The following is a 12,970-nucleotide window of genomic DNA, read 5'->3' on the forward strand; positions in this document are numbered from 1 at the left end:
GAGCCTCTTAAAAATGCACATGAGAGTGACCTGGAAAAAAAAAATCTAAGTTTTTTTTTATTATGAGACTGTGTAAACAACTCTAGTTACAGTATTTTTTTTAAAAAAGCATGCATTCCTGGACAGTTCATGATATTTTCCCCTTAGCTGTTTCAGGATTTTCTTCAGTGATTCTTTTTTTCTGTATTTATAAATACCAAGATTAGAAGTGCTTTTCTTGTATAAAAGTTTTGTGAAAAGGTAGAAGGCCTATTTTTCCTTTTCCGTGGCTTATTCTGACCTTCATACTCAATGATCACGTAGTAGGATGTTCATAACTTAGTTTAGTGTGTATATGGAAGTAGTGGTATCTGAAAAAAGGAGGTGGGCTGATTATGTAGGAAGAGTAAGTATCAGTGATTCATAGTTCCTTATTCTCCCTTGATAGCCACACAGTGGCAGAAGATCTAGAGGAAAGTCCCCTTAGCACATTAGATGACTGACCTGTGGAGGATTTATGAACAAAAACTTCTCAAGATAAGAAAGCATAAATGGATTGCAACTGTTGAAGGGGATATCCATATTGATGAGGTCGCAGCTCCATCAAAGAAAGATATAGATAGATAGATAGATATCTTTTTTTTCAAGAATTGATGATTTTTGGTCTTGTGGGTTCCCTATTACTAATACATATTTCTTTAGTAGGCAGTATTCATACATTGCCGTGTCTGAAAGAATTCATCATCTTGTGCAGACTTTTCTGGAAAACTTCTAATGTTGCCAGGCTGGTCCTTAAAAACCAGAAATGGTTTTTGGAGCTTTGACTCAAAACTTTTCCAGAATGGTAGGATCCACTAGGTTTGGTGCCCTGCAGGCATATCCTTCAAGAACTTGAGGTCTCTTCTGTGCCATACATGAGGAATCACTTTAAGTGGATTTAAATAGAGGCTGGGTTATCTATCCTGTTTGTAAGTGAGTTGTGATATACAACACAAGTAAAGCATTCTTTATTTGTCTTGGTCTGGGAAGCAAGGTTTTGTCTCTCTGTGCCCTTGCTCATATTGTTCCTTTCCTCTCTCATGAGCCCTCCTTCTCCTCCTCCTTTACAATGGCTTTCCAAATCCTGTTTTTTCCTAGAGGCTTAGTTCAAGTTACTGCACACTGCTTTTTTCTGATGATTCTAACTGTCCCTGATATCCTGACCATGGAGCATATATCTGACCTGGTTTTCACTTTTTTCTTCTTCCAACAGGCCCTGAAGTGATTGATGGTGATGAGCAGAGTCTAGAAGGGAGAAATCCTGCTGTATGGCATGTTGGTCTGAAGATAGCCTGGGACATAGAAACACCTGGTTTGGCAGTCCCGCTTCATCAAGGAGACTGCTATCTTATGCTAGGTAATCTTGGAATGGGTGAAAAGACATTGATTTCCCAACACCTTCCCAACATTTGTTGACTTTACATGGGTTAGAAACATGGTATAGTGGGTAGGATGCTGGATGTGAAATCAGGAGAGACCTGGGTTCATATTCTTCCTCTTTGTGTGATCCTGAGGAAGTCTGTTTAACCTCTTTGGATCTCAGTTTCCTCTTCTGTTAAATGGGTATAATAATTGCACCTACCTCATAGGGTTATTCTGAAGCTCCAATAATATGATGCCTGTAAAGTGCTTTGTAAATCTCAAAATAGTGTAGAAATGTCAGCTGTTACTATTATAACTCACGTTTTTATAGCATTATAATGTTTATAAAGCACTCTGCTTTTAACACCTCTGTGGGGTATATAGTGCAAGTATTATTATCGCCATTTCACCAACACAGCTGAGGCTCAGCAAGCTTAATAAGTGAGTTGTCCGTGGTCTCACAGTCGTTAGATGGCAGAGCCATGAATTGAACACATGTCCCCAAATCCAGTATTCTTCTTTAGAAGAGGGGCTCAGATATCATGCAGGTTTAGAGGAGCTGACATATCGGAATAGTTTAAATAAGACTCTTTGACCTGCCGGCACCCTTTTGTTGATCTTTCTTCTCCTGCACGTCCCCCCCCCCCGCACTCTTTTGTGGATCTCTTCTTCTCACCCCTCCATCTCTTTACTAGAGTAAAATTGAGAAAAAGCTCTAGTCCCGATTTACTGAAGTGGCCCAATGTGCTCCACACTTCAGGATACCTCATCACAATTGCTAAGTGCTGATTTCTTTTAACCTGCCCTGAAAGTTTTGGAGTATTTCCCTGCCTAGGCAGGTTTCTAGTTCTGAAAAGTTTGTTCCTGGATTTGACTTTAGTTTCCTTCTTATGGCCTCAGGAAGCAGCTGTCCTGACAGCACAGGCCTTTCCTTTGTTTGGTTTTTAATTCTTAATGAAAAGATGTTTCATAAGGAGTTTGTCTAACAGAGGCCTAAAAGTTTACAAGGCTTTGCTCCCACCTTTTTGTTTTGGCTGTGTGTGTGTGTGTGTGTGTGTGTGTGTGTGTTGTCTTTATAATCCCTTTTTCCATTCTAAGGTCTAGTGTGTAATGGGTAGGCCGATAACATTTTTCTTTGACCACAATGGTTCTCTGAGCATAATTTTTTCATTGTCTCTATTTCTTTGGGGACTTTGTAGCCTTTGGCTTCCTAGGGAATCTGCTCATGTATTTTCTTTGAGGTTAGAAAACAGCATGTTTTATGATAGCAAATACCTAGAAACAGATTATGTGCTTATAAGGGAAAGACTGAACACATTGTGGCATATGAATATAATGGAATGTCATTGTGCCATAAGGAATTATAACTGGGAGAGACAAGGCTAGACGGTACTTATTCTGAAAAAGATCTGGTGGTTTTGGTGGACTGCAAGCTCAAAGCATGATGTGGCAGCTAAGAAAGGTAATAGTCCATGAACAAGGAGCCAGTGGTCTTCCTATACCCTGCTCTTATCTGACCACCTCTCAAGTACCGTTCTCTGAGTCACATTTTAGGAAAATTGTTGATGTGCTGGAAATTGTCCAGGGGAGGGTAGCCAGGATGATGAAGGGCCTAGAGTTCATTCCACAAGAGGATTAGCTGGAGGAAGTAAGTAAGGGGCTATGATAGTTCCCTTCTCATATTTGAAGAGCTGTCACCTGGAAGAGGGATTAGATTTTTTCAGTTTGGCCCCAGAGGGCAGAATAAGGATGGAAGATAAAAGGTGGCAAGTTTAGGTTGGATGGAAAGAAAAACTTCCTGGGACTTGATTTGTGTCTGTGCCCCTGTGGCCTGCTGGCTAGGAAAAGGAATGTGGGGCTGTTGCCAGGTGCTCACAGATAGCCGAGTTCAGACACTGACAGGAAGGTGTGATGGGTTTCACTGTGTGAAATACTGAACTGTCATCTTTGGGGAGTGTGATCAAGCATCTTGATTCAAGGGAGAATCAGTGGACCTGTATGTCTGTCCTCAGAGCAGAGCAGAAGGGGATCAGGGTGTAGTTAGGAGAATGACACCATGTGGTATTGTAGAGGCTTGCTTTCTGTATGTTGCCCGGAAGAGACTGGAAGGAACTTCTCTGAAGTGCTCTTAGAGCTGCCCAGCACCGCAGCCCCACTTAGAGGCCTCAGCAGAGGGACTGCCTGCCCACGCTTGCTTTTCTAGCCTTGTTGCAGAGACAGTAACACTGAGCTTTTTAGCTGCCAAGACCTAGATGCTGTTGGAGAAGGGAAGAGTTACAGGGGGAAGGACCCTAGGGGAACAGCTCCTGAGGGCTGTAAAGGCTTCCCTTGGCAGGAGGGGCAGGTGAGAACAGGTTGTTCCAATGGCACTGTGGAGCGTTTAGAGCTTGGTCAGACATCCCGGGTCATCCACTGCATCCTGGGCCATAGCCGGTTATCCTGCCTTTTGTCCTGCCACTGGACTTTGATGACTGCGAGAGAGAATGATGCTGATGACTTTGTGCAGCTCTTCTTCACTTAAATTCAGTTCACATATACAAGTCAAGACATCATCTATGATGTCATGGGTCCTTTTCAAAACGAAGGACAAACAATTGCCATCCTTAGAAGATAATTTTTTGCTAGAAGGTCTCCACCCTCTGCTCTCCATTGGGAGTAATTATCCTTGAGGAAAAAGGGGGGTCACTCTCATGCCCACTTTCTTTCCAAGAACTGTCCTTGGGTATTAGGCTTGTTCTAATTCCAGATATTGTAGCAACCTGGCCAGGGGCATGGCTGAGGGAAAAAAACATCTCACTTTTTATATATGGTGCTTGAATGTTTACAAAGCACTTTCCTCACAACAACGGTCTTGTAAGTAATTCAGCATTGTCCCCGTTTTACAGATGAGACTTGATGAAGTTTTTCTTTTTCTTTTTTTTTTTTTGGAGGGGGGAAGGCTGGGCAATTGGGGTTGAATGACTCGTCCAAGGTCACACAGCTAGTAAGTGTGTCAAGTGTCTGAGGCCGGATTTGAACACAGGTCCTCCTGACTCCCCGGCTGGTGCTCTACTCACTGTACCACCTAGCTGCCCCCTCGATGAAGTTTTTAACATGCTGCCTGGTTGGTCGCACAGTGTCTGAGGCAGGATCTGAACCTCTGTCTCCTGATTCTCAGTCCAGTGCCCTGTCTACTGTACTGCAACGCCTCAAGGCAAGAAGATCAAAGATATAGACCTGGAAAGGATCCAAGGGGCCATGGGGTCCAGCTCCCTCATTTTACAGAGGAAGAAGAAACCGCATCCTAGAGTTGAAGTTTGACTTGCCCAAGGTCAAAAAGATGGTAAATGCTGGAGGGAAGATTTGAACCCAGGTCCTCTGCCTCCAGAGCCAGTACTGTTTCCACTATACCATGCTTATAGTAACATACTTATAATAGGTATTAGGTTTCTACCATTCTTCCTGATGGTAAATAGCCCTGTAGTTGTCCTTTACAAAAAGATATTAAGTCCCTCACATAGGCCCTCATCCCAGATTTTTCAACTCTTGCCTTCATACTGTGGGGAAGCATCTTGTCATAGTCAACCATACCGGGCACAGAACTGTTTACCTAAATTCGGTAGTTAAGTAATTCTTGTTAAGATGCTGTATTTACATACAAAAGGCATTCCTCCTCTTCCCATTTCCAAAAGTGGCTAGGAACTAATGTTACCTTTTCTCACTGCTTTTAAAAAACAAATAGCGTAAGTAGCCTCATGGAGGGACCTTAGCTTTGCCTGCTGATAACTGAAATCTGAACTTCATAGCACTTATGAAAAGGAAACAGTTTAGCTCAATTTATAATAATATATTGGTCTGCAGAGGAAGTGCAGACTGAACCCTGCTGTCTCAAGTACATACTCCAGGGGTGTCTGATGGGGAACGTGTCGGGTGCCTGTAATAAATCCACAGTCCATGGAAGTGAGTGAAGGCCCCGCTGGCTGTGCCTGAGGACACGCTTAACTGGGGTTGTCACGGTTTTACTTTTAAATTGGAATCTTTGCCCTAATCTCAGAGTTAGACATGACCAGATTTGCAAGCAGATTTACAATTTTCACTAATTTTCCTACCATGACTTCAAAACACACTTAGTGGGGGAAAAAATACACTCTGGTCTTTCTCAAAGAAGGATGATTTACTCTGCCCCAGATGTTTTCCATCCACTGAATGCTGCTTGGGAGTTAGGGACTTAAAGCAGCTTGGAGACAAGCTATGAGTTTGTTTTTGTTGAGGTAGATTCTAAAGTTCAAGAAGCATCAAGACATTATCCTTATTAATTAAGAATTAGTCATACAGGTGGGGTATTGAGAGGAGCAATAGGCTGAAGCCTATTTAGGCATGAGTATTTCTAGGCAAGCCATTTTTAATGTATCTTCCTCCTTATTTAAACTGTTTCTCTGTACCCTTGCTTTCTGTAATCTACCTGAGTCTCATTTTAGTGCTACCAAACTTCCAGCAATCAACTACTCCTTTACTTGCCAAGGAAGAATTCTTATAGTATATACAAATGATGTTCTTGTTTCTGAAGCTGTGGTCAAGAGGACTGGATTTTAGTCAGGCCTCTGCTCCTAAGAACTTCTATATCCTTGGGTGAGTCAGTGAGCTTCTGGGCCTCAGTTTCTTTGCATGTAAAATCACGGGGTTAAAATCAAGGGTCAGAGTAGGTGATCTAATATCCTTTGACTTTCCCTTGGACCATGTTAAATGAGGTGACAGCACAGGTGATTAAGGAGTTCTGAATTCTAAACCTACCTTACTTGGTGAATTTTGCCCAAACTTTTGATATCTATTTTCCTTGGACATCTAGGGTCACTTGCAGGGAAGGGAAATCTTACCACTTTTATCAGTGGGGCTAAATGAGTCTGTATCAGTAAGTTGCTGAATCAGTGCTTTGTAGTGACCCCTGACTTAATCATAATCATGGATGAGTTATACCAGATAGAATTCCAAGAGTAGTTTTTTATAGATTGTGTTAGCCTTCCATAGGAAAGCTGGGGCTTGGAGGATTAATGTGTAAGGAGCAGGGCCTGGAGCAACCTGAAAATTAGATGCAAAATAACATGGAGATTAGCACCAGTTCTCCTTTTTTGAGTCATTAACTTGGGGCACTTTGTGTAATAGCCCCATGAATGGGAAGGAGGAATGGTTTTATGGACTTCAAAGGTTCTAACTTGGGGTCCTTCTGGGACTAATCTCTGAGACTGTGGTATCTTTGTCAACCCGCCAGGTGGCACTCACTCAGTCTCACCTCTGTTTAGAAATACTCTTTAAAGCAAAAAGCTTTTGTTGTTTCTTCCTCTGATCCCATCCCCCCGCTCTCAACTGGCCAACTGAGGTTAAATGTACATGTAATTTATGACTTAATCATAAATTCAAAATAATTATACTTTACTACATCTCGGGGGTCTTGAAATGTAGGTGCTGTGTTCTGCTTTCTGCTGGGGCCCAGGGAGGATGGAGAGACAGTAATAAATTATAACTTCAGGCTGCAGTTGGTAAGCTTGAGGAATTGCCATTTAAGTGGAAAGTGCTTGAACAGCCAAATGAGCACCTGTCATGTTTCTTTTCACTTTGAAAAGTAGAAAGGTGACAGCACAGTTTCAGCTGCTTGTCCAATATGAATCTAGGCTTTTCCTACCTTCTCCGTTATTGCCATGTTTATTGCTTAATGTTCAACCCTTGCAGTCCATGGGATGTTCCTTGCCTCCTGAAATTTCCATTCTAAAATATACGAAGAAGTGCAGACCTAAGCAGAAAGGCATATAAACATAAACAGGTTGTCTTGGTCTCCATCTCTTTTTGCACCCAAGTGAAATTAGGGGTGTGGGTATAACTGGATGAATTCTGAGTAGAGGAGCAGTAAATCTGCTCCTGGGCACTTTTCTGTGAGATTATTTGCCCTATCCACTGCAGTCTTTTTACTCTTTCCCTGCCCCTCTTCACTAATCAGCTGTGTCAAAAGAGTGGAACTTGTAGATTACTAACCTAGGAGTAAAACCCCAGCTCTGTGTGAGATTTAATTTGACTAACAAGATGCTAATGGCATTTTTGAACAGGAGAATTAGTATATTTCTAACTATTCTTTGAATTGTTGTCTATACTAAAATAGTTTCCAGTCCTTGAGCTAAGATGTGTTAGGAGAAGCCAAGAAACACACTTATCACATTTTGTTTTGTAGCTCATGTCACTGGTTTTGGAACTGTAAGAGACTTTAGAAGTCACTTTGCCCATTCTTCTTAAAGCACTGAGGAGGATCTGAGGCCCAGGGGAGTTTTGTAGGTGGGGGGAGAACCAAGATTTGAATTTGGTTTCTCTGACTTGAATTTCAACACTCTTTTCATTGATTACACTACTTTTTCTTTTAAATAATGTTTTACTTTTTTCCAATTACAGGTAAAGACAATTTTTAACTTTCTTTTTTTTTTTTTATAGAACTTTGAGTTCCAAATTTTCTCCCTTCTTCCTTCCTCTCCCCCCCTCCCTAAAATGGTAAGCAATTTGATATAGACTATATATACATTATTTAAAAAACGTTAATGCCCGTATCACCCCCTACTATATGATACTATTTGATTTGGCCTTCCCCCACCCCTGCCCCCGTATCACCTTGCACATGATAGGTACCCAATAAATATTCAGGCAAGGTGAATTAGTCTGCAGTGACCCAATGATTTTGGACAAGAGCCTACTTGTAATATCCTGGTTGGAAAGGACCTTAAGAGAACATTTTCCCCCTCATCCTATATCTAACTATGTGGGACAGTTCCATCATCTTCCCAGAAAGAGGTGATTATGTATCTCATTCTAAGGAATATGCAAAAACCTTTAACCTGTTCAGATATTTAACAATCTTTGCTATATTCCCTTCTATCTTAGTGAGATAACCAATGTAACATCAAATTTTATGTTGCTGATAATAGCTCACATTTATGTATTGCTTTAAGGTTTACCAAGTTTCCTCCATGCTAGCCTTGGGAAGTAGTTCTTTTTGTGTGGTTTGTTTGCTTTAGTCTAGGCCCGCCCGATTTCATTATGTCAGGAGTTCCAGTGAGCTGTTCCCTCTCTCAGCCTGCTCAATAGTTGTTCTGTAACTTAGTTACCTTCAAGTATCTTGATCATAGTCACCACCAGAACGAGTCAGAGATGGCACTGAAACCCACTTCATGATGCTAAGGCAAATATTATTGCGTCCATCTTCTAGATGAGGAAGCTGAGGCTGAAGTTCATTTCAATGCAGTGTACATGTTAAGTGCCTACTCTGTGCTAGGAACTGAGGCTACCAAACCAAAAAGGAAACAAGTCTTTCTTCCCAAGGAGCTCATATTCTCCTTGGAGGACTCAGGGAGGGCAGTGTATCAGTAGTATAACCTGGACTGTAATCACAGACATGCATTTGTCACATAGTCCAGAGCTAAGCCTGAGCTCTTGCAGTGGCCACATCCCAGGTAAGGCCTTGCATTTTGTCAGCTAATGAGCAAGTTATTATAAAGTCGTAAGATCTTTAGTGCTATTCTTAGCTCCATCTAACTAGGATCTCTCTGCATAGAGAGGCTTTTGGAAAATCCCTTGACCAGGGATTAGCCTCTTTGGATAATAAAGTCACATTATCTTTGTATGTTCATCTATTTCTTAATTCAGTACTTCAAAGAAACGTAAATTTGTTTTCCACAGAGATCTCAATCCCTCTTTGTCTAAGTTGATATCCTTTGTGAGTTGCACTGACTGAAAATTTATATCCCTTTGTGAGCTTAATGAGACTGCTCCTTGAACGACAGAGACTATCCCTGACTTGATAGTGGACCTGTGAGAGCTTGAACGTTTCTGGCATGACCTTAGATAACACAGGCTCACTTACACACCACGCCACAGTGAGATATTATTGGGAAAGAATTTTAATAGAAGGTTGTCGTCTATTACTTATCCTTGGTCTAAAAGCATGGGCAATGACAGTGATGCACTGATGCTTTGTTTTGGGTTGGATTTCCACTATGTAAGCTCTGTCATCAGTGATCTTTCCAAAGAGGATGAAGGCATGCAATGGAGGAAACCAATTCATTTTCCACAACCCGTGTTGCAACTTTGAGCTCTTGAGTGTAGCAAGGATGATTTTTTTTTCGGTGAGGCAATTGGGGTTAAGTGACTTACCCAGGGTTGCACAGCTAGTAAGTGTCAAATGTTTGAGGCTGGATTTGAACTCAGGTTCTCCTAACTCCAGGGCCGGTGCTCTATTTACTGTGCCACCTAGCTGCCCCAAACAAGGATGATTTCGACTTTCCAGATGTAATTAAATCAGGTTAAGGTGTTGTTAGCAAGGCTATATAATACACTTCATAACATTGATCCTAGTAGAATTTGTTTTCTATCCAATTATTCTTTTAGTCAATTTTTAGCCCAGTCAACATTTCCATCTTATTTTACAGATCTGAATGGTACTAGAGTTTGATCAAACCATCATGGTGGGTTCCCCAGTTATTTGTTGCAGTTGGTCTAAATGCAGGCCACCCTTTCCTGAATGCCTGTTTTCCCTCCCTGGTGCTTCTAATTGGCCCAGATTTTTAAGTATGTTCAGGTCTCAGAGAGGAACTAGTAAGGCTTCTTTCTAGGTGTCTGGTGGAAAACTTGGGGAAATAGGGAGGGAATGATGGAGGTAAGCAAATTTCATGAAGGAGGAGAAATCAAGGGCTCTTACTGGCTTCTGCTTTGGTACTGTTTCACTTTATTTGGAAAGCTCAGTTCCGCAGGGGACATTAGGTTAGGCTGATAAGCCTCCACAAAGAGAGAAGCAGAAAAATACTTTATTCTCTCTACCCCTCAGCCTAACCTACTTTTCACAGACTCTCCTTGTCTACCTGAATGTAGCCCCTCCCCTTTTCCATATCTTTCTGGTCCCTCCTACTCTCAAACTTCTTTGGAAAATGGTTAAAAGTGTTATAAATTGTAAAAGTGGAGAGGTTTGGGGGAAGAGGAGGAAGAAAGCAGAGAAAGAAAGGGGAGGAGGTCTGAGAAACAAAGTCCAGGTTAAACCAGCTCCGTCTGAAGTGGGATTAAATTTCCCTATGTACATTTAAAGTTGTGAAAATGAATTATTAACCTCAAGAATTCTGTTCCCTCAACACCCCAGCAGGATAGCCAGGCCTTCCAGCAAAGGATAAAAAACAAGTTTAAACTTTGCAGCTTGGAGTCTCCCTCATCCCTCTCTCTGCCTATTGAAAGAGGTTACGGTCCTGTGGAAAATTGTATCTCTGGTGAGATTTATGGAGTTAGACAAGTTCTAGCCTGAAAAGGAAGGAACTTTCATATTTACTTCCTTTGTGGAATGACTTAATGATCCCTGTATGTCCTAAAAACTTATTTGTCTTCCTAAATACCATATTTACCCTTAATAAACAAGTCCCTGGTTGGATCTGGGCAGTCGTCAAATAAACATAGAAACTTAGAATATCAGAGCAAGAAGAAATTTTAGAGATCATTATGTCTGTTCCTTACCTCCCTCCCTACCTATATTGTATAATAGTAAACTAAGGTGAAATGACTTACCCAGTGTCACCACAGCCGGTGAGTATCGTAGCTTAGGATCAAACCCAGGCCATCTGATGCTGAATTGAGCATTTTAAAAACTACATCATGCTGCTGTCATTTTCTATTTGGGGAAGATTGATAAAGGATGTGGGCCTGCTTCTTACAAGGCCACTATATTATATCCTTGGGTATGTGCTTTTGGGTGACCCAGTTTAAACCTCTGCCCTTTTACAGTAGTGTGAATATCTCTTTATTCAATATGCCTTTATTCAAAGGCAAAAGGACCCTGTGTATTGCCCTTTTGGCTGTTAAATACAGGAATTCCTTCACATTAGTAATTTCTGCAACCCTCCCAAGATTTGATGCAAATAGCAAGATTGAAGTTGTGTCAGGGATGAGAACTTTAGTGACTGTAGAAAGTATCAGAGTGGGGTACCAATATAAAGGGTGTTTGCCATTGATGCACATTTACTTTAATTTAAAGGACCCTTAGTCTAAGTGATGTGATCTAGTGGACAAGGGGAGTTTTGGGGATGGGGGAGTGGAACATGTGCAATGAAGAGTTCAGTAGTAGTAAAGGCCAGAACAAGTTTTGCTTGTCTTGTTGTTTACCTCATGTGTGAAAAGAGGCTCATGCTAGTATGAAGGGCTAGACACTGGTGTTCAGAATTTGGCCTCCACATCAATGGGACATGTCACATTCGACCATCAGGTAGCCAAAGATGGAGCTTTTTTCTTCTCCCTCTGTTTTGTTAAATAAGTTTTCTAGTCTGTCTGAGTTTCTTAATTGTAGAACAAAAGGCAGTTGGTTAATTATGTTTTGCAATGTCATTGGCATTCTTTTCTGCAAACAATCCATGCCTCATTAACAAGTGGTGCTTTCATGTTTCTTCAATAAAAAAATAAAAAGTAATCTTTTAAGACTGGAACTGTCATTTCAAATATCCTTTGAGACTCCATGAAGTCTCATACACTCCATGAATCTTCAGCCACTTTTATACAATTAGAGTTTTAGACAAATTACAAACTCTCAAATTAAAATTGCTGGGTTCTTTCTGAAAGTCATAAAGGATTAGAGACAGTTGGAAGCAATTTCAAGAGAGTTCCTCAATTAGAGGGTTGCCAAGAGTTTAAATGAAGGTGCAAACCTGAAAGTAATACTTCTAATACTCTTTTTGCCACATGGACCGAATCAGATTAGTTGCTACTGAAAGGAACAAAAGCACTTAACAAATCTGTTCATTAGGATGATTTCCCCTTAATGATGTCTGTGGTTCCTAGAATTAATAACACAGAAGTCACTGGGATTCCGTTGGGATTTGCAAGACTGATCTTGACTCTTTCTGACTCAGGTATCACTGTCTGCAGTGACTGTTTCTCCATTTCCTATGATCCTGGCTAGAACCCATAAAAATGTTCATTACCCAACCTGAGCCAGGTTTCAAGCAAACATGTAACATGAATGTTTCCTTTTTCTTTCCCATCCCTCACACCTCTCGAATAGGAAAGCTTCTTCCTCTGTCCCACACACCGTGGGCCCCTCCCCACCTCCGCAGTAGCCAAAGTCAGCTAGTCATATTTAGGTAGGTATACTGAGTTTCTGGAGAAAGGGTAAATGGGGCTAGAGTTTTGGTCTTTCAGCCTCTGTTGGTTGGACAGGATACAGGATTTGAACTCTCTTCTCTTGAAATAATTTGCTTTAATCTTTTGAATTGAATTGTGCATTTCCAAAAAATTACCTATTTTATATCATTTCCAGATTCCAAAACATAGTATATACAAGTTATGTGGAATTGTCATTGCTGGGAATGTAGCTATTAAATACCTTTAAAGACTGGGTGAAAGGCAGCATGGCATAGTACATAGAAAGCTTGCCCTCAGAATCATGAAGGCCCAAGTTCAAATTCTGCCTTTGATATGTACTAGGTCTGTGGCTCTGGAGAAGAAATTTAATTTCTCTGCACCCTGGACCACTTTCTAAGACTTTAAGTTGCATAATAGATGCTGATCTATATTGAAGGAGTTACCCTTACGGAGGAAAGCGCTGCCCCAG

At 41.1% G+C, this 12,970-nt stretch overlaps 1 protein-coding gene across 1 annotated transcript in view; it reads left to right on the top strand.

The window, feature by feature from the left end:
• FTO (FTO alpha-ketoglutarate dependent dioxygenase) overlaps positions 1-12,970 on the top strand; it is a 432,232-nt gene that overhangs the window by 155,501 nt on the left and 263,761 nt on the right. Inside the window, exon 4 of the mRNA XM_036751285.1 lies at positions 1,232-1,375. Coding sequence (XP_036607180.1) covers positions 1,232-1,375 — 144 coding nt within the window. The remainder of the gene's footprint in view (positions 1-1,231; positions 1,376-12,970) is intronic.

Source organism: Trichosurus vulpecula, chromosome 3, assembly GCF_011100635.1.
Source record: "Trichosurus vulpecula isolate mTriVul1 chromosome 3, mTriVul1.pri, whole genome shotgun sequence".
In the NCBI taxonomy this organism is placed as follows: Eukaryota; Metazoa; Chordata; class Mammalia; order Diprotodontia; family Phalangeridae; genus Trichosurus; species Trichosurus vulpecula.